This window comes from Mizuhopecten yessoensis, unplaced genomic scaffold (genome assembly GCF_002113885.1).
Source record: "Mizuhopecten yessoensis strain PY_sf001 unplaced genomic scaffold, ASM211388v2 scaffold8657, whole genome shotgun sequence".
Classification (NCBI taxonomy): domain Eukaryota; kingdom Metazoa; phylum Mollusca; class Bivalvia; order Pectinida; family Pectinidae; genus Mizuhopecten; species Mizuhopecten yessoensis.
The window spans coordinates 470,647-489,016 of NW_018407656.1; the positions used below are offsets into that span (position 1 = coordinate 470,647).

The 18,370-nt window shown below is 38.0% G+C and overlaps 1 protein-coding gene across 1 annotated transcript; it reads left to right on the top strand.

Annotated features, from left to right (window-relative positions):
• The first annotated feature begins 2 nt into the window (after positions 1-2).
• Positions 3-15,434, top strand: LOC110456313 (T-complex protein 1 subunit gamma-like). The gene is made up of 17 exons (XM_021506981.1): positions 3-84; positions 166-227; positions 1,593-1,643; positions 2,677-2,739; positions 3,438-3,534; positions 4,652-4,772; positions 5,628-5,708; positions 8,607-8,712; positions 9,187-9,269; positions 9,518-9,584; positions 9,783-9,817; positions 10,141-10,320; positions 11,136-11,234; positions 12,855-13,041; positions 13,890-14,030; positions 14,246-14,377; positions 14,766-15,434. Exons 1-17 carry the CDS (start codon positions 51-53, stop codon positions 14,889-14,891), a joined length of 1,665 nt encoding a protein of 554 aa, XP_021362656.1. The 5' UTR covers positions 3-50; the 3' UTR covers positions 14,892-15,434.
• The last annotated feature ends 2,936 nt before the right edge of the window (positions 15,435-18,370 follow it).

Consider the following 18,370-nt stretch of genomic DNA (forward strand, 5'->3'; position numbering starts at 1 on the left):
TCTCCCGTGTCGACAGGCGGCGCTACACTTCCGGTCTACAAAAAACAAGCATGCTAGGGGGACAAGGCAACATCATCGTTCTTAGTGAGTATTCTTCCATTTTAAATCGTTTGAAATGTATTTCTTTAATTACAATAATTACATGAATATCTTATTTCCTTACAGACCAGAACACCAAGCGGGAATCCGGCAAGAAAGTCCAGCAGGGCAACATTGCAGCCGGCAAAGTAAGCAAGCATGGTTCTCACATGGTCGCCATGGCCGTCCCAGAAGCTTCTAGACTTGTCTAGATTTGTTTTGGTCTTGGAACATGTTTGGTTTGGATCCATTCAAAATTCGTTTTTTAGTCATATTTGGTCTATGATGTGTGGCTGATTTTGTTCTTAATTTATCACAAAGCTATATATGTTTTTTAATAAATATTCAATAAAATGCCGGGATTACTGTATCATTTGACATAAATAACATCAATTTATAATGATACATAGGTTTTAGTGTATTCTCCGTATTACCCCATGTTCTTTACATTAAAATATGTTGGGTATGAAATGGGCCGGTGAAACCCTGACACACTGTTTAGATAAAATTCCGTAATCGACAACGTTGACTGAGGAAGGTTCCCAGATGAAAATGCCCCCCCCCCCCCCCCTTTCTCCCCTCCAAAATATATACTCATTATGTCAACAATATGTAATATTGGTTGTCTTCTTGGTTTCCTTTTTTTCAATACTGAACATGATGAATTGTTGATAGAGATTGGTACTACATTAAATTGCAAGTAGTTTTCATATTGCAAAATTTAAATTCTACTTGTATTATGGCCGGTATCCGGCTTTATTTGTTCCGGGTAATTTTACACATTTAAGAGGTTTTCATCGACTTTTTATAAAAATGCAACCCCCAATGAATATAATATAGGAGAAGGGAGGTAAACTCTTGGTGTCAAAAAATCAACCCCCACCTTACTTTCTTGAATCAAAAACCACATTTCTAGTTGACGTAGGAAAAAATGCTTAGGTTCTTTAAAGAGACCCTTGGCTTGGCACAGCCATTTTCCAATAAAATAGCCAGCCAATCAACACTACATGTTTCTGCAGATATTATCCTGAACACCTTAGTTTATAGCTTTTAACAAACTATCAGGTCCTGTGATGCCAACCAGTTTCACCTGTTTTTATTCTATATAGAAATTTAAAAAGTATTGAATGATATATTTGTAGTGTAGTGGGACTGGACAGGATGACCAACAGATTGCTCAATAAGTTGGAATGTCCATCTTGAGTTTTGATGTCCTGGACATGAATTCTGTTCTCCTCTCATGTTAAACACTTGTTTCAAGAACTATGTGTGCACTTTTCAAAAGGATACCTGAACCTAGCTTATAAAAAGTGTTGTCTTTGGGAAAAGACTTAGAAAAATGTGGAAGATATACATATTAAGCAGAAGGACTACTACATGACCTGATAGTTAATTTTTATAGAACTTCGGAATATAATTTTTAAATCCTGAAATGGACGTGTGCTGCAGTTTCCTTTTCTGTTGTAGTAGCATAAATCGGTATATATGTGATGTTTCTCACTGCTTTTTAACAGGCAATCGCCGACATCATCAGAACATGTCTAGGACCAAAGTCGATGTTAAAGGTATGTATAGTTAAATAGGATGCGCAAAATATTTCAGTAACATATTATGCATCTGAAATTATTGCTCATGTTAATTTGGCTTTATAATGTATAGAACAGCGCAAATGTATGTGATTTTGATGTCCTAATACTTTAACACAGAAAAATAGGTACTTGTCAATAAAAATAGTGATTGAGCAATTACATTAATTTCTTTATTGTTAAAATTCTAAGAAGAGGAAAGCGTACATATATACCTTTTGACAACCTATGTCTGTCTTGAAACCATGAAAAGATTGTTCTTGTCATAAATTTCTTCACCCTTAAACAGTTCAGTGTTCTCGGTCACTTTTGTAATTGGGGGGGTTTGTAGGCAGTACCCAAATCAGATCACTTTTGGCAAAAATACTTATACATCAATAAATGTGCCAAAAAATCAGTTATAACAATGATGTATTCTTAGCCAAGCAGCAGTTTATTTCTACAGATGATTTGTTTCTAAGTTCAAATTGCACAAGAAAACGTAATTCAAACTCAAATGTCTGTGTTTTGATTTCGTTTTTAAAAAATGGCGCGTATTACTGAAACAGAGATCATGTAACTTATCCACACTGGGCACAGACAGTCATTATGTAAGAATATGAACTGAAAGTTGTCGTCTTTAGCTGACAATAGTAATCCAAATATCGTCTGCTGGGTTTTTTCCCGTCATTCATGTTCAATTACGCAGTATACTATAGTGATACTCAGCCCGAGGATTTTCTGAATATCATCATTTAAAATACAAAAATGACATAACATTGTACAAAATTATTATGCGTATACTCACGCTTAGTATGATGAATTTATGCGTGCAAAGGTGTTTACTACGTGTGAATCACGCAGGATTCTGCGTGATCGGGAACACTGGTTCAAGGGATAAGTGACATGTTCTTTTGATACAAGGAAGATTTGAGTTATGTTTCTTTGAACAGGAATTTTACCAAGTTCTTATTTACCAAAATATTCCGTTAACTTAATATTTATGTATATATATTTTTTTACATTTCAACAGATGTTGATGGACCCAATGGGAGGAATTGTCATGACCAACGATGGCAATGCCATTCTTCGGGAGGTATGTGTACATTTTATCCAGCTCTTTACTGCTCATCTGTCTGTTTGGTATTGGAATTCAAGTACTTTTAGTACTATAAAGTATAAACCAGGAATTGTTGGTCATGTATAAATGCTGCTGGTTTTCGTGCTTGTTGTAGAACCACCAAAATGAATACAACAGATTTGGTTAATATACTTGATTATTGGCATACAGGAGCGTTTGTACCACCAAATGACCTTAATTGTTTCAAACCATGAAAATATTATACCAACAAGCATTTCATGTTAAAGTAGTGTTTTCTTAAGATGTAGAAATTCTCAAAGTTCTCAAAACAAATTAGTACTTGTTTTACATAAGCACTGTCCAACTCAAACTTTTATCACTATAATCTTTGTAAAAAATATTTCAAAATAGTAATATTTGCCTTCCATCCTCCTACCTTATAATGGACAGTTTGTTATGTACATAACAGTGTCTGATAAGCCAACACAACTTTGACATATATGTGGTCAATTATTAAAGTTCTCATATAAAAGAATTATTTGATGGGGAAAAAAAGAGCACTGATATATTGACAGTGTTTATCTCTATACTACAGCTGATACATGATGAATGTTATAATGCATGTTTTTAATTCAGTGCTTGGAACTTTGCTGAAGTTTTATAATTGCTGAGATCGTATGTTTCAAGCATTTATTGTTAAAACATCCTTTTAGATCACTGTCCAGCATCCAGCAGCGAAGTCCATGATTGAAGTAGCCCGCACACAAGACGAGGAAGTTGGGGACGGAACGACCTCCGTCATCATCCTGTGTGAGTAAAGTACACTGTTGGTCCATCCATCCACACAACGTCTTGGTTTGACTTTGTGTTCAACTCCATTGCTCTAAATCTAGAAGTCCAACAGTCACTAAACATGATAACTATATTGGTGCATCTAGACTACTACACCCGTATATCTTCACTGACTTTGGGTAGAATTGGCATACGTCTATTTTTAGGTCGCCTGTTCGAAGAGCAGAGAGCGATAGCGATACACCTGGCGTGAGTGTTGGCGTGAAAACGTTAAAGTTTCACCTGCAAGTTATTTAGAAGCTTGTCATTAATTAAATTTGTGTAGCAGAATGTTGATATTTGGCATGGGGGTTCCTGTGGGGTTTAATATTGATGTAGTTCAGTTAGAATTAAAAAGTAGTTTCACTCAAATTTTGATAAAAAAATTTACCTGTTTTGTACTTTGGGTGCAAGTTTCTCGGTTAAAGTTTCGGTGCAAGTTTCTACAGTGGTGTACAGTGGTGTACAGTGGTGTAGTGTACAGTGGTGTACAGTGGTGTACAGTTCAGTCCGATCATGTGTTATTGTTCTTATTAGGTACTTTAAATATCAAACAAACAAAAAATCATTGGATAGGCATCCATTTGCGGTGCTCCTGTTTTAAATTTTTGTCTTTTATCTTAATAATAACGTTTTACAACAAACCAATTTTTAGCGACGATAAATTTTTAAACAGGCGAGCATTTGGTGGCTTTGACCCCATCTCTGGATATGTAAAATTTGAAGTACAATACATTGCACTATCTTAGGCAGTATTGGAGTGTTAGCGTGGTTGGTGTTGTTTCCTATCAACAAGATGGATGGCATCAGTTTGAATTTTGGAAATGGATGCAAATTTGGAAAAAAATCATCTGAGCAAGCTTTGAAAGTTTTTCGGCATTGATAAATTCTAAAAGAAATTTTGACCTTATCATGATCATTCTTGTGTTTGTACAATGGTTGAAAAGTATTAACAGAAATATTTAAAAATAACTTTGCGTTGAGCTCCGTTTCTCTTAAATTCTAATTCAGAATGATTAAGTTTATTATCACAACCCAATGCTTTCATTGAAGAACCAATGTTTTATTCTGTAACATATCTGCTATTGTTCGACAGCGGGTGAGATGCTTGCCCAGGCCGCCCCCTTCCTGGAGCAGCAGATGCATCCGACCATCATCATCAGTGCCTTCAGACAGGCCCTTGAGGATCTGGTTGACATCCTCCGCAATCAAATTAGGTAAATGTTCACAAAAAAGTCTCCACAATTTCATTTTGACACACACTGATATGACCAAAGATTACAAAACATTTCAGGTTTTTTGGAAGGACTAAAAACAATGTTAAAAAATTGTTCATACATATCCACTAATTGTTGAAATTAAAAACAACACATTTAAGCAAATATTATTTGGTCAAATAGGCTCTGAGTGACGGAATCGTAATGATGCATCAGCAAACAGTATTATCGTTATGTGTATTGATTATAATTATCATAGAATGCACCTCAAAGAACTTGTCAAGTCCACATGGTTCTGCAAGAAAGAACAGACTTTTGGGAAAGTCAGAAAATGCTTAACTACTGAAATGTTACCTCAGAAGCAATATGGTCAAATCTGTGAGACAAAACCTTGTTAATTACCCACAAGCTCAGCTAGTGTAAATGAAGACAGTGCTCCAAACCCAGCAGACACACTGATCTTACTTCGTACATGTTCACTTTCCCAGTGGATTTTCATTGTTAGGGTTTCCCCTTATTTGAAATAACTATTCAGCATTATTTGTATTGAGATTGGGAATATATTCCTCAGTGTCGGGTCATTTTGGGAAAAAAAGGCACTTTTAAGCTAAGGGAAACAGTCTGTATTTGGCAGTAAAACTTGACCAAAAAAATCACTGTGTGTTATGGCGTCATTTCCAAACTTGTACAAGGAGGCATCAGCAATTAGCAAACATACATATGCCTACATGGTTTATAAGACAAAGGCTTCAATTGAGAATTTCCTTATTTACATTTTCTATATTTCAGAGAAGTTAACAACAGCTAATTTTCACAGAAATCATTGTGTAATATACCTTCCATTTCTTTTTCTAGTGTGCCTGTAGATCTGACAAACAAAGAAGACATGATGAAAATAGTCAAAAGTTGTGTCGGCACTAAGTTCATTAGTAAATGGTAGGTATTCAAAAATAGATATGATGGAAAGTTCTGACTGTAAATGGTAGGTATGCAGCACCTTGTTAGGCCATAAGATACGAAAGGTTGCGTTACCGCACAACGCACCAAAAATTGTGTGCGCACACAGTTCCCACACTGGCCACACATGGTGCGCACAACTGTGCGATATAACAATCGTTTGTCCCATTGTGCGATTTGGTACAATTTGAAGATCAATTTTACAGGATGGGGGAAAACTATGGAAAGGTTGTATGCAATAGTATATATATTACTGTAATTAGGGCCCCGTATCGGAGATACGGGTGCCCTATAGTAATCACTCTGTCTGTCTGTCCGTCCACAAATTTTGTTCCTGGCTGATAACTTTGGTATTTATTGACCGATGAACATGAAACTTGGTCAAGATGTTTAGTTCACAAAAATACACATTGAGGTAAAAAGTCAAGGTCAAAGGACAAGGTCATTAGGTTCAAAGGTCAATGTCAAATTTTACATCTTTTCACTGATGAACATTTTGTTATGACATTATGAAGCAAAGTTGATCAGAATTAAACAAGGAGTCAACTGACCAAAGGCCAAGGTCATCGGGTCAGGGGTCAAGGTCAAATTTTGTAGTTTTTCACTGGTGAAAATTTCGCTATGACATTATGGAGCAAAGTTGTTCGAAATTAAACAATGAGACACACTGAGGTAAAAAGTCGAGGTCAAATGTCAAGGTCATTAGGTTCAAAGGTCAAGGTCATATTTTACATCTTTTCACTGATGAACATTTTGTTATGACATTATGAAGCAAAGTTGATCAGAATTAAACAAGGGGTCAACTGACCAAAGGTCAAAGTCATGGGGTCAGGGGTCAAGTCAAATTATGCACCTTTTCACTGATGAACATTTTGCTATGACATGATGAAGCAAAGTTGATCAGAATTAAACAAGGGGTCAACTGACCAAAGGTCAAGGTCATTGGGTCAAAAGTCAATGTTAAATTTTGTATCTGTTCACTGGTGAACATTTTGCTATGACATGATGAAGCAATGTAGCTCAGATTAAACAAGGAGTCAATTGACCGAAGGTCAAGGTGACTGGGTCAAAGGTGAAGGTTAAATTTTGTATCTTTTCCTTGATGAACTTTTTGTTATGACATTATGAAGCAATGTTGTTCAGAACTTAACACAGAGTCAACTGACCTTAGGTCCAGGTTACAGGTTTCAAAGGGTCAAGGTCAAGTTTTGTATTTTCACTGATGAACATTTTGTTATGATATTAAGGAGCAAAGTTGGTCGGAATTAAAGAATAAGTCAACTGACCAAAGATCAGGGTCACTGGGTTAATGGTCAAGGTCATTTGGGTCCAAAGGTCAAAGACAAAGTGGATCTCTGACTTTGACCCTGGCTCTTGATGGAGGAGGTATATAAGGTGAAATAAAACAAATCAAAGCTAACAAATGAGTATTGCACCGGTATTTACATTTCTGTTAGCCCAGCAAATATGGAGGTGGAAGGAAACAAGACTCACATCATAGTACATGTAAAATGTATATTTTGCTTCCTTGCGATTCTTTTTGAAGTCCANGACGGGGCCCTTATTGACCTGTCAGTGTTCTAGTTTCTCATCACAATAATTAAGATTCTGTATAATCTACAATGTGTGTTAAACAGCATTACAGTAATCGTTAGACTGTCAGAAATTGGTTTTGCTCTAAGGTAACAACAGGTAAATAACAATTTGAGTGACCAGAGTTTTACCTAGCCTGACAAATAGAGCTGATATGTTATACCGTATGACCGTTATGAAAACACAACTGGACGTTAAGTATTTGATATTAACAAAAACGAAATTTCTAAGTTTGTTCATTTTAAGAGTTTTCTGAGTTACAGCACATTACATAGAAATGTAATGTAATACAATTTAGCTCTAGTGGCAGTATCGATTTTATATGAGTGAATTATGTTTGACTAATAATTGCAATTGTGAATACTAGGGACCACTTTTAATTGCTAGGTAATTATAACTCTGGCTTTGAGAAGTTGGTAGGTCCTTGAGAAATTGGTAGGTCCTTGAGAAGTTGGTAGGTCCTTGAGATGTTGGTAGGTCCTTGAGAAGTTGCTTGAGAAGTTGGTAGGTCCTTGAGAAGTTGGTAGGTTAAGAATGTTTGTATATAAGTCTGGCATGTTGGATCACATCTTGTTCATTTTTTATTATTCCCCGCTTTCACCGAAACGGGGGATATTAATTTGGGTTTGTCTGTCTGTCACGCTTCGTTTCTGTGGAAGCGTAAACCAATTTTTTTCAAACTAGGTCACAGGGTTAAACGCCTTAAGGGCTCGGCCAAGTTCGATGACAACTTTCAGCAGACCCCATTTGGCGGAGTTATGGCCCCTTAAATAACGAAAACATTATCTACCGTTTCTGTTCATTAACTCTCGCAAATATTATCCGATTGTCTTCAAACTTAGTAACATGGTTCAAAGCATTAAGGGCTCGGCCAAGTTTGACAACCTTAATAACTCTAGCAAATATTAGCCAAATTCCTTCGAACTTGATAGCAATATTTGCGTTCCTCTGTCTTTCCACCCATCTTGGGCACTCTTTGGTTTTCGTGTGATAATTGCTGTAGATATTGTTAAGATGTTTCAACCTTATTCCTTTAATGCACATCCAACTCATGCTAAGTTTGCCAACCGATGTGATTTGTGCATATTTACGGATAATCAATGGGGTATAGGGCTCTTTTTTTTCTTCAAGTTTCAAGGTATGCATTATGTCTCGACAGCAAGATACTCAAAATGTTTTAACCTAATTACCTCAATAATGTTAACCTACAATATGTCCTGCAAGCGGGGGATATAAATTCCACGAATTTGCTTGTTTCAAATCTACTTTTGAATTGGTTTCCAGGTCTGAACTTGCTTGCCAGATTGCATTAGATGCCACAGCAACAGTTGCCATAGAGGAAAATGGCCGACGGGAAATTGATATCAAACGATACGCAAAAGTAGAAAAGGTAGGAACTGAACTTGATGCTGAACCACGCGAATGTCTGGATAAGAGCATCCTCACAATATAAAATGTTTATTCTATACATGTTAAGTATATTTTAAGGGCAGCATGATTCTTATGGATAGAGCACCAATCATAGCAGGTCATAAAGTAAGCAAATAAGGCACTGTGGTGGATGAATGGTTAAAGCATCTGAATGTCTACAATCAGTAGCCCTCCACCACTTGGTCATGGGTTCGAGGCTTGCGTGGGGCAGTCACCAGGTACTAGTACCAGTTTCTCTGGTACTCCAGCTTACCTCCACCACCAAACCTGGCACGACCTTAAATGACCATAGCTGTCAATAGGACATAAAACACAAACAAACCAAACACTATAAGTCAGCACATTGCTGAGGAGTTGTAGCATTTCTACAGAGTTATTGCCCTTTGGATACAGAAAGATAGATTTTCTTGCAACAAAATATTTCTTTTTCCAGGTTCCAGGGGGAACAATGGAGGACTCGAAAGTATTAAAGGGAGTTATGCTCAACAAAGATGTTGTTCACCAGAAAATGAAACGGTAGGTTTGGTGAATGTCATTTTCTAATATAAAAGACGAACCATAAAGTTAAAAATTAAAATTTGACCACAATGCTGGTGATCCTGAAAGTTTCATTGACATAGATTTTATCACATATATGATTATAGTAAAGATTTTATTTATCGTCAATAACTCTTTGAGTCAAAGGATCTTTTTTATACGTGGTCAACATAAAATGTATAGTATACAGCAAATTATTTAGTTAATTAAGTTTTTATGCATTTCAGGAGGTTAGAAAACCCTAGAATAATTTTACTGGACTGTACATTAGAATACAAGAAAGGTGAAAGCCAGGTAAGACAAAAGAAAATATGTTAATTTGTTCTTGGGTCAAATTTTCAATTTATATCATCCAACAGAATTGTAACAGAACATGTATAAGATTTTCTTTTAGTTTGTAATATGTGTACGTGGTAATATATATAAAAAAAACATCAGGTACAGAAATGTTTGTAAGAAGTGGGAACTCTCATTGCTATCTTTCTATTGCAGACAAATATTGAGATAACAAAGGAAGAAGATTTTGCGTAAGTATTATTACACTGTCAGAATAGGTTCTCTCAAGCCGTGCTAGACAGTGTGTTACTCATTTCATCAATGAAAACTGAAATTATTAAAAGTTTAAAGGGTGAATAAATACATCATATCTGCTTTCAAGCATAACATAGTTTGGCGTGGTTTTGATTGATTAAAGATTATTTAAATTTTAACCGATAGAAAATAAGATGTTTGTAGGGTATTAATGGTATAATATGGAAGTTATCAAGTTCTTCAAGTAAGTTTGAATAGGGTGATTTGAAGGATGTTAACAGGAATATTTGAAGTATATCATTGATGGTTTGTCTTGCAGTAAGATCCTTATGATGGAGGAGGAATATGTTAAGAGGATTTGTGACGAAGTCCTCGCCTATAAGCCCGACTTGGTCATCACAGAGAAGGGTGTGTCTGATCTAGCTCAACACTTTTTCGTCAAAGCTGGTGTCAGTGTAATCCGACGAGTCAGGAAATCCGACAACAACAGAATTGCCAGGTAGGATGGCATTCATTTTAGTGATTTCTAGATATAGGTAGCTCTTCAATATCTGTTCAATTTAATGCCAAGTTAACAAAAAGGTTGGCCCTGAAAATAGTGAACAAAACCTAAAATTAACTGTATTTATATATGGCGATTTATTTTTAAGAAATCTTATAAAACTAGGCACAGGAATTAATAGGATTTCATTTCCAGAGTGGTATAATATCAAGGACTGACTACACATCCTTGTGTACCTTCAAATCTAACATCATTCCTTATGTACTTTACAAATCTGTCATCGTTCCTTGTGTATTATACGTATACAAATCTGTCCTCATTCCTTGTGTACTTTACAAATCTGTCATCATTTCTTGTGTACTTTACAAACCTGTCATCAGTCCTTGTTTACTTCACAAATCTGTCATCAGTCCTTGTTTACCTGTCAAATGTGTCCTCTGTAAATCAATCGGATCCAAATTATGATTTACAAACAGATGTTGCACAAATCCTTGGAAAAGAGATAATCTCAGTTATCCTTAAAAAAGAAAACCTGAATGTTTTATTTTTTATTTTTCAAGCATTTGTAAACTAACTGCATTGATTTTTAAACCTGTGTTCAACGATGCAAGACAATTACTATCCTAAACAATGGCTTGTAGTTCTAGTTTTGTTGTGCGAAATTGTCGTTTTACATTCTGTATAATAAATGTCTTATACACTGTATTTAAATTTCTACATTGTGAATTAATTTACAATTCATTAAAGAAAATGACTCGTGTTGAAATTGTCAAAAAGGATTTGATAACATTCGGTATAAATTGTATTTTCAGAGCCTGTGGTGCTACCATCGTTAACCGTACAGATGAAATCAAGGAAGAAGATGTCGGAACAGAGTGTGGTCTATTCAAAGTCGAGCAATTTGGTGATGAGTAAGTTTCAACATTCTTTAGAATTTTCTTGCATATACAGCAGTTTTTTTGTCTATACATAGATGTGTATAGTGGATATACAGTGTTGTGTTTTGTCTTCGTTTTAATACAGAATTTGTAATTGTGAAATAATGGCTCATCTGTATTCAATTTAATATGAGTTCAATAAAAATAATTGTTAAACAGAGCCGCTAAGGAAATATTTAGAGGTGGTCGCCAATATTGAGACACTTTTCCCTAATATGAAAGACCTCCATGCCCACCAGTAGAAAATACAACGATCTGATAGAAGAGGTGTTGCCCTAATACTTACGTTTTTCTATGAATAGTTTTATGTGGTTTGATCCTCTTCACACACACTTGAGCTGGTGTAAATGTGGAGGCGAGTTACCTGAACTATGATCTATTCAAAGATCACTTGAAAGAGTCTCCATCTTGTCTGTGTGGTGATGCTTATGAAACTGCTACACATTATCTTTCAAAATGTCCAATGTATACTGATGAGAGACAAACTTTAATAAATGAGATTTTTGAAGTGTGTCCGGTTAATCTTGATACTAAAACACTTCTTAATGGAAGCACTGTGTTAAACAATACTGAAAATAAATCTATACTTGATAGTGTTCTTAAATATATATACAACACAAGAAGACTTGTTTAATCAATCAAAGCAATCTATAAATTTTGTTTTATATAGTCGTAACTGATAAAATACTGTCCTTAAACCATTATGTGATTCTACTGATTGTTATATATACATTGATGTTTTAATATTATACACCTAAGGGATTAAGCTTTGTGTGCTGTTTTTACTGATGGGTGCAATAAAGTAAAACATAAATGTGCTAAGTTTGAATGCTTAGTGTTCTGTGGTTTAATCTGGATTCTTCTCGAGTGGATGATATGTGAACGGTAGAGGCCGTTAGAGACTTCTTGTCTGAAACTCGATGGGATGAAAGATTTACACATAGAACACTGGCAATACATCTTACACATAATAATTATACTACATTTTCAAAATCTTCTAGCTGAATTGCCTCATTTTATGTTTTTCATATTTTGATGTTGTTGTATCCCTTACTTTTTATCACTCCTACCAATGGTATATATATTGATACTAAATGGTTCTATACTTCTAACTACTTCATGCAACAGCAGCAGGGTATGAACAGGGGGCGCTAATGACTTGCAAAACAAAAAACAAAAAAATAATTGTAGCAATTTCTCTGTTTAATATATCATTAGGGCATTGCTTTCCTATTACTAATTAATTATGATTGACTTTTTAATATGAGCATTGTATAGCTAAAAATATCAATTAAATATTTATATGTAATTGAAACATACATGGAATTATCTCCCCTATACCATCTGCTATATATATATATATATGTCTATGCTACTTATTATATATGATTTGCATCAATATTTTCTTACAAACCATTTCATTCATATTTGTCTTTGTCATGTCAACCTAAGGAGAGAACTTATATAGGCCTAGCCTGCTGTTCAATCCTATTGTTTACTCAATAAAATATGATGAAATGAATGTGGTCCTGGAATTTTGCTTTTGGGCACCAGGTACGTGTTTGTTAATTAGATAGCTTTGCTCAATTATAGGTACTTCACATTCCTGGTTGAGTGCAAGGACCCCAAGGCATGTACAATCCTTCTCCGCGGGGCCAGCAAGGACATCTTGATGGAGATCGAAAGGAACCTCCAGGATGCTATGAACGTCGCCCGTAATGTGATGACAGAGCCTCTCCTGGTCCCCGGGGGTGGGGCTGCAGAAATGGCTCTCTCACAGGTAGGGGTGCAGGATGGTGTTGGGACACACAACAAAACACATTATAACAAAATTTGTATATATTGTAAAGGGGTTGGGGAGAAAAGTAGAGTGGGGGAGAATAATTTATGTAAATGGTAGAACAAATGAGCTAAATCCTTTTATCATAGGGAATACTCATCCTATATAAGGCATTTAGCTTCTACACTGTCAAGTGGTTACAATTCTAAAATTGCTTATATATTTTAGTCACCCCAGTGAGGACTATTAATTTCGGTTTCAGCCCCAGATTTTGACATCTGTTGCCGACCACTGTTAAGGACTTTCATGTGTTTGCTTCTGTCGCTAATTACAAGCTCTTGGATAACTCGGGATATCAATGATAAAAAAATGAAATTATTTGCAGTGTTTGTGTTTTATGGTCATAAAACATAGAACATTTTCTTCAAGTAAATCAACCTCATGCTTTCTTATTTTATCCATGTGTTGGCATGGTTACCTAAACAGCATGTATGCATATATACCTGGTCATTGCGCTGGTCATTGTTACACCATTTTGATTGACAGGTGGAAGTATGTCAGTTGTAGCTTGGACAATGATTTATTATACTGAAAATAATCATACAGGAGATGGGGTGACTTTCATGTTATTTCTAGTTTTCTCCCATTACCTGTTGTACATGTATTGGGTAATGATGTATTTTCATAAATATAAATCTAAAAATTGTGTAATACTTGCATTGTGTGGCCATTTATCATAAATGAGTTTCCAGATGAATGAAGATCAGTCACAAATGATGTTTGTGACAAAACTATTACTGACTTTAAAAAAAAAGTAATGTTACCAGTCACTGTTGTGTGTATTGTAGGCCCTCAATGAGAAGGCCAAGAGCATCACCGGAGTCCAGCAGTGGCCGTACAGGGCTGTAGCCAAAGGTCTGGAGGTCATTCCAAGGACACTCATCCAAAACTGTGGCAGCAACCCCATCAGAACACTCACCGCTCTCAGGGTAGGTGAAATGATCTTGACAAGGAGTCGGGGTGGTTTTCAGATCTTTTTTTTTTTTGCTCTTCATTTCTTGTTATATTTTCCCCAATTTGAAAGAGAGAAAAAACTAAAAAATATGAAATATTTAAGAATTAAGTAATAAGTATAATTGAAAGATCCCTGAAAATATTCATGTGTTACGCTAATATTTGTACTAATGGCCGTACTTGTTTATAGGCGAAACATGCAGCAGCCAAGTCGACGTCGTGGGGTATCGATGGAGAGAACGGCAAGATCGTGGACATGAAAGATTACGGAATCTGGGAACCATTTGCTGTAAAAGTACAAACAATCAAGACTGCATTAGAGGTAAATATTGTTCACACGCATGTAGGTATCCTGCATTAGGTGTGGTCTTTGAAAGACAACAGCACACCATGGTCCTGGAGTCTGTTGTTTGGAAGAGGTTAGGGGAATGCATGCTACATTTAAACATTTATACAGAAGGCACAGTGTTGGTTGACATGTAAATTGTCAAATGAATTTCTTTGAAAGGCAGAACTTAAAACATTGAGTGTTAGTTTTTAATGTTAACTTGTAAATATTGGATTGTACAACCCTGTTAATCATTTTAATACTCAGAAGATCAGTATACTAGGTAGAATTAATGATACCAGCAGTTATCTTGAGTCATAAAACATGGTGGGGACAGAAATAGTACACTTAAAATATACGACATAACATTTTCTTTTCACAGACTGCTGTGCTACTTCTAAGAATCGACGACATTGTCTCAGGCACTAAGAAAATGTCGGATGCTGACATGCCAGCTCCCCGACAGAAGGACGAGGAGGCTGCCCCTCAACCTGAGGGACCAGAATAAAGAACCAAAACCTTAGGACTAGGATTTTCACGGACATTTCACTGATGGAGGCATTATTCTGGAACATTAGACAATTCCATATAAACCTATTTCTGGCTGAACTGCATTCTACAAAGGAAACAAAATGTGTTCATATTCCTCATTGTCTCATCAGCCGGATGCAATATTCAAAAGCTTGTTTGTTTGTTTGTGAATGTCAAGTTCTTTTTGTAAAATGTCATTCATGAAATTGCATTGTTTCATTAGAAACAGAGTTGATTTTGCTAGTGCTGAGAATTAATGATTTGTTCTTGAAAACTTGAATAACAGTACAATGAAGCTAAAACCGTGCCCTGATGAAAATGTAACTAGGCTTCACTGCTAGTGAAAGTATCAGAAATCTCGTAAAAATCGTATTCATATCGTACGACATTGATAGAAGAGTGAAGGGACAAATAGCTGGAGTGCTTTATTTATTTGTGATGAATTTCTATGTGAAACCCAAATATATACATACTTGTCTTTTATAATTAAGAACAAAGGATTAAAAATGTGATCCCTATATTGGTTTGTTTTTGTCTTATTTTAGATACACTAAAATTCATGTGGATTAAGGGAAAAGTTTTAGGTATCTTAGTTATATATTTTATCAAAAAAAAACATCAAAATTTTGATGGTCATTATTTATTCTGAGGGTATTCTTCTAAATTTCAGCTTTATTTATTTTACAACAATTATCAAACAAGTTTCACTCTTGTTAACCCAGATGTTAGCGCATGCGGGGCTTATTGTGGGTGGAACTCTGAGAAAACCCACATGGTGGGGCAGGTGACCTCATACCTTTCCACTACTGATCAGGGAATCGAACCCTGGGCAGTGGCTGCCATTGTGAAAGTCAAGTGCACTCTCAACTTTCACCCGACCACCCTAGTAATCATCTAATTCAAGTTAAAATAACGAGTTCAGTTTGAAGTGAACTTTGTATTTCTGTACATCACCACACCAACTATCTTTTTCTTAATTTTTTAGAGAGAAAAAATGTTAATACAAATTCAAACCTGAATCCTGAGGCAGTCTTCATTTTTAGTCCAAATCTCAAGTTTGAAAAGAAAACTTTTCTCCTGAAAATTGTTCTTAAGGTTAAATTGTCTATAATATGTAAAAACAATTTTTGATATGGAACCCTAATTCAAAAAAATTAACTTGGGTCAAACATTTCAGCTCATCTGGTCAAAAGGACTTCTGACATGGAACGGTGTCTTTCATCTGGCGAAATCTTTTCCCTTTTAAAGCACTAATCCTCCTGAACAATGAATCGGATTTCAACCGCAATGTTGTATCCTTGGGACCAAGGAAGCAAACGAATTAAGGAAGGATGTGGTCCTACTAGGGGCTGAGGAGTCCTACTAGGGGCTGAGGAGTCGTTCATACTAGGGGATGAGGAGTCGGTCCTTCTAGGGGCTGAGGAGTCTTCAGTCCTACTAGGGGCTGAGGAGTCTCAGTCCTACTAGGGGCTGAGGAGTCTCATTCCTATTATGGGCTGAGGAGTCTCAGTCCTACTAGGGGCTATGGAGTCTTCAGTCCTACTAGGGGCTGAGGAGTCGAACCTACTAGGGGCTGAGGACTCGAACCTACTAGGGGCTGAGGGGTTGGTCCTACTAGGGTCTGAGGAGTCGGTCCTACTAGGGGGTGAGGAGGATTCAGTCCTACTAGGGGGTGAGGAGTCTTCAGTCCTCCTAGGGGTTGAGGAGTCGAACCTACTAGGGGCTGAGGACTCGAACCTACTAGGGGCTGAGGACTCGAACCTACTAGGGGCTGGGGAGCCGGTCCTACTAGGGGCTATGGAGTATTCAGTCCTACTAGGGGATGAGGAGGCGGTCCTTCTAGGGGCTGGGGAGTCTTCAGTCCTACTAGGGGCTGAGGAGTCGGTCCTACTAGGGGCTGAGGAGTCGGTCATACTAGGGGATGAGGAGTCGGTCCTTCTAGGGGCTGAGGAGTCTTCAGTCCTACTAGGGGCTGAGGAGTTGAACCTACTAGGGGCTGAGGAGTCTCAGTCCTACTAGGGGCTGAGGAGTCCCGGTCCTACTAGGGGCTGAGGAGTCTTCAGTCCTACTAGGGGCTGAGGAGTCGGTCCTACTAGGGGCTGAGGAGTCTCAGTCCTACTAGGGGATGAGGAGTCCCAGTCCTACTAGGGGCTGAGGAGTCTTCAGTCCTATTAGGGGCTGAGGAGTCTCAGTCCTACTAGGGGCTGAGGAGTCTCAGTCCTACTAGGGGCTGGGGAGTCTCATTCCTACTATGGGCTGAGGAGTCTTCAGTCCTACTAGGGACTGAGGAGTCTCATTCCTACTAGGGGATGAGGAGTCTTCAGTCCTGCTAGGGGCTGAGGAGTCTTCAGTCCTACTAGGGACTGAGGAGTCTCATTCCTCCTAGGGGATGAGGAGTCTTCAGTCCTGCTAGGTGCTGAGGAGTCTTCAGTCCTACTAGGTACTGAGGAGTCTCATTCCTACTAGGGGCTGAGGAGTCTTCGGTCTTACTAGGGGATGAAGCGTCTCATTCCTACTAGGGCCTGAGGGGTCGGTCCTACTAGGGGCTGAGGAGTCGGTCCTACTAGGGGCTGAGGAGTCTTCAGTCTTACTAGGGGATGAAGAGTCTCATTCCTACTAGGGCCTGAGGAGTCGGTCCTACTAGGGGCTGAGGAGTCGGTCCTACTAGGGGATGAGGAGTCTCAGTCCTACTAGGGGCTGAGGAGTCTTCAGTCCTACTAGGGGCTGAGGAGTCTTCAGTCCAACTAGGGGATGAAGAGTCTCATTCCTACTAGGGGCTGAGGAGTCTCATTCCTACTAGGTGCTGAGGAGTTGGTCCTACTAGGGACTGAGGAGTTGGTCCTACTAGGGGATGAGGAGTCTCAGTCCTACCAGGGGATGAGGAGTCGGTCCTTCTAGGGGCTGAGGAGTCTTCAGTCCTACTAGGTGATGAAGAGTCTCATTCCTACTAGGGGCTGAGGAGTTGGTCCTACTAGGAACTGAGTAGTCGGTCCTACTAGGGGATGAGGAGTCTCAGTCCTACCAGGGGATGAGGAGTCGGTCCTTCTAGGGGCTGAGGAGTCTTCAGTCCTACTAGGTGATGAAGAGTCTCATTCCTACTAGGGGCTGAGGGGTCGGTCCTACTAGGGGCTGAGGAGTCGGTCATACTAGGGGATGAGGAGTCGGTCCTTCTAGGGGCTGAGGAGTCTTCAGTCCTACTAGGTGATGAAGAGTCTCATTCCTACTAGGGGCTGAGGGGTCGGTCCTACTAGGGGCTGAGGAGTCGGTCCTACTAGGGGCTGAGGAGTTGGTCCTACTAGGGACTGAGTAGCCGGTCCTACTAGGGGATGAGGAGTCTCAGTCCTACTAGGGATGAGGAGTCTCAGTCCTACTAGGGGCTGAGGAGTTGGTCCTACTAGGGACTGAGGAGTTGGTCCTACTAGGGGATGAGGAGTCTCAGTCCTACCAGGGGATGAG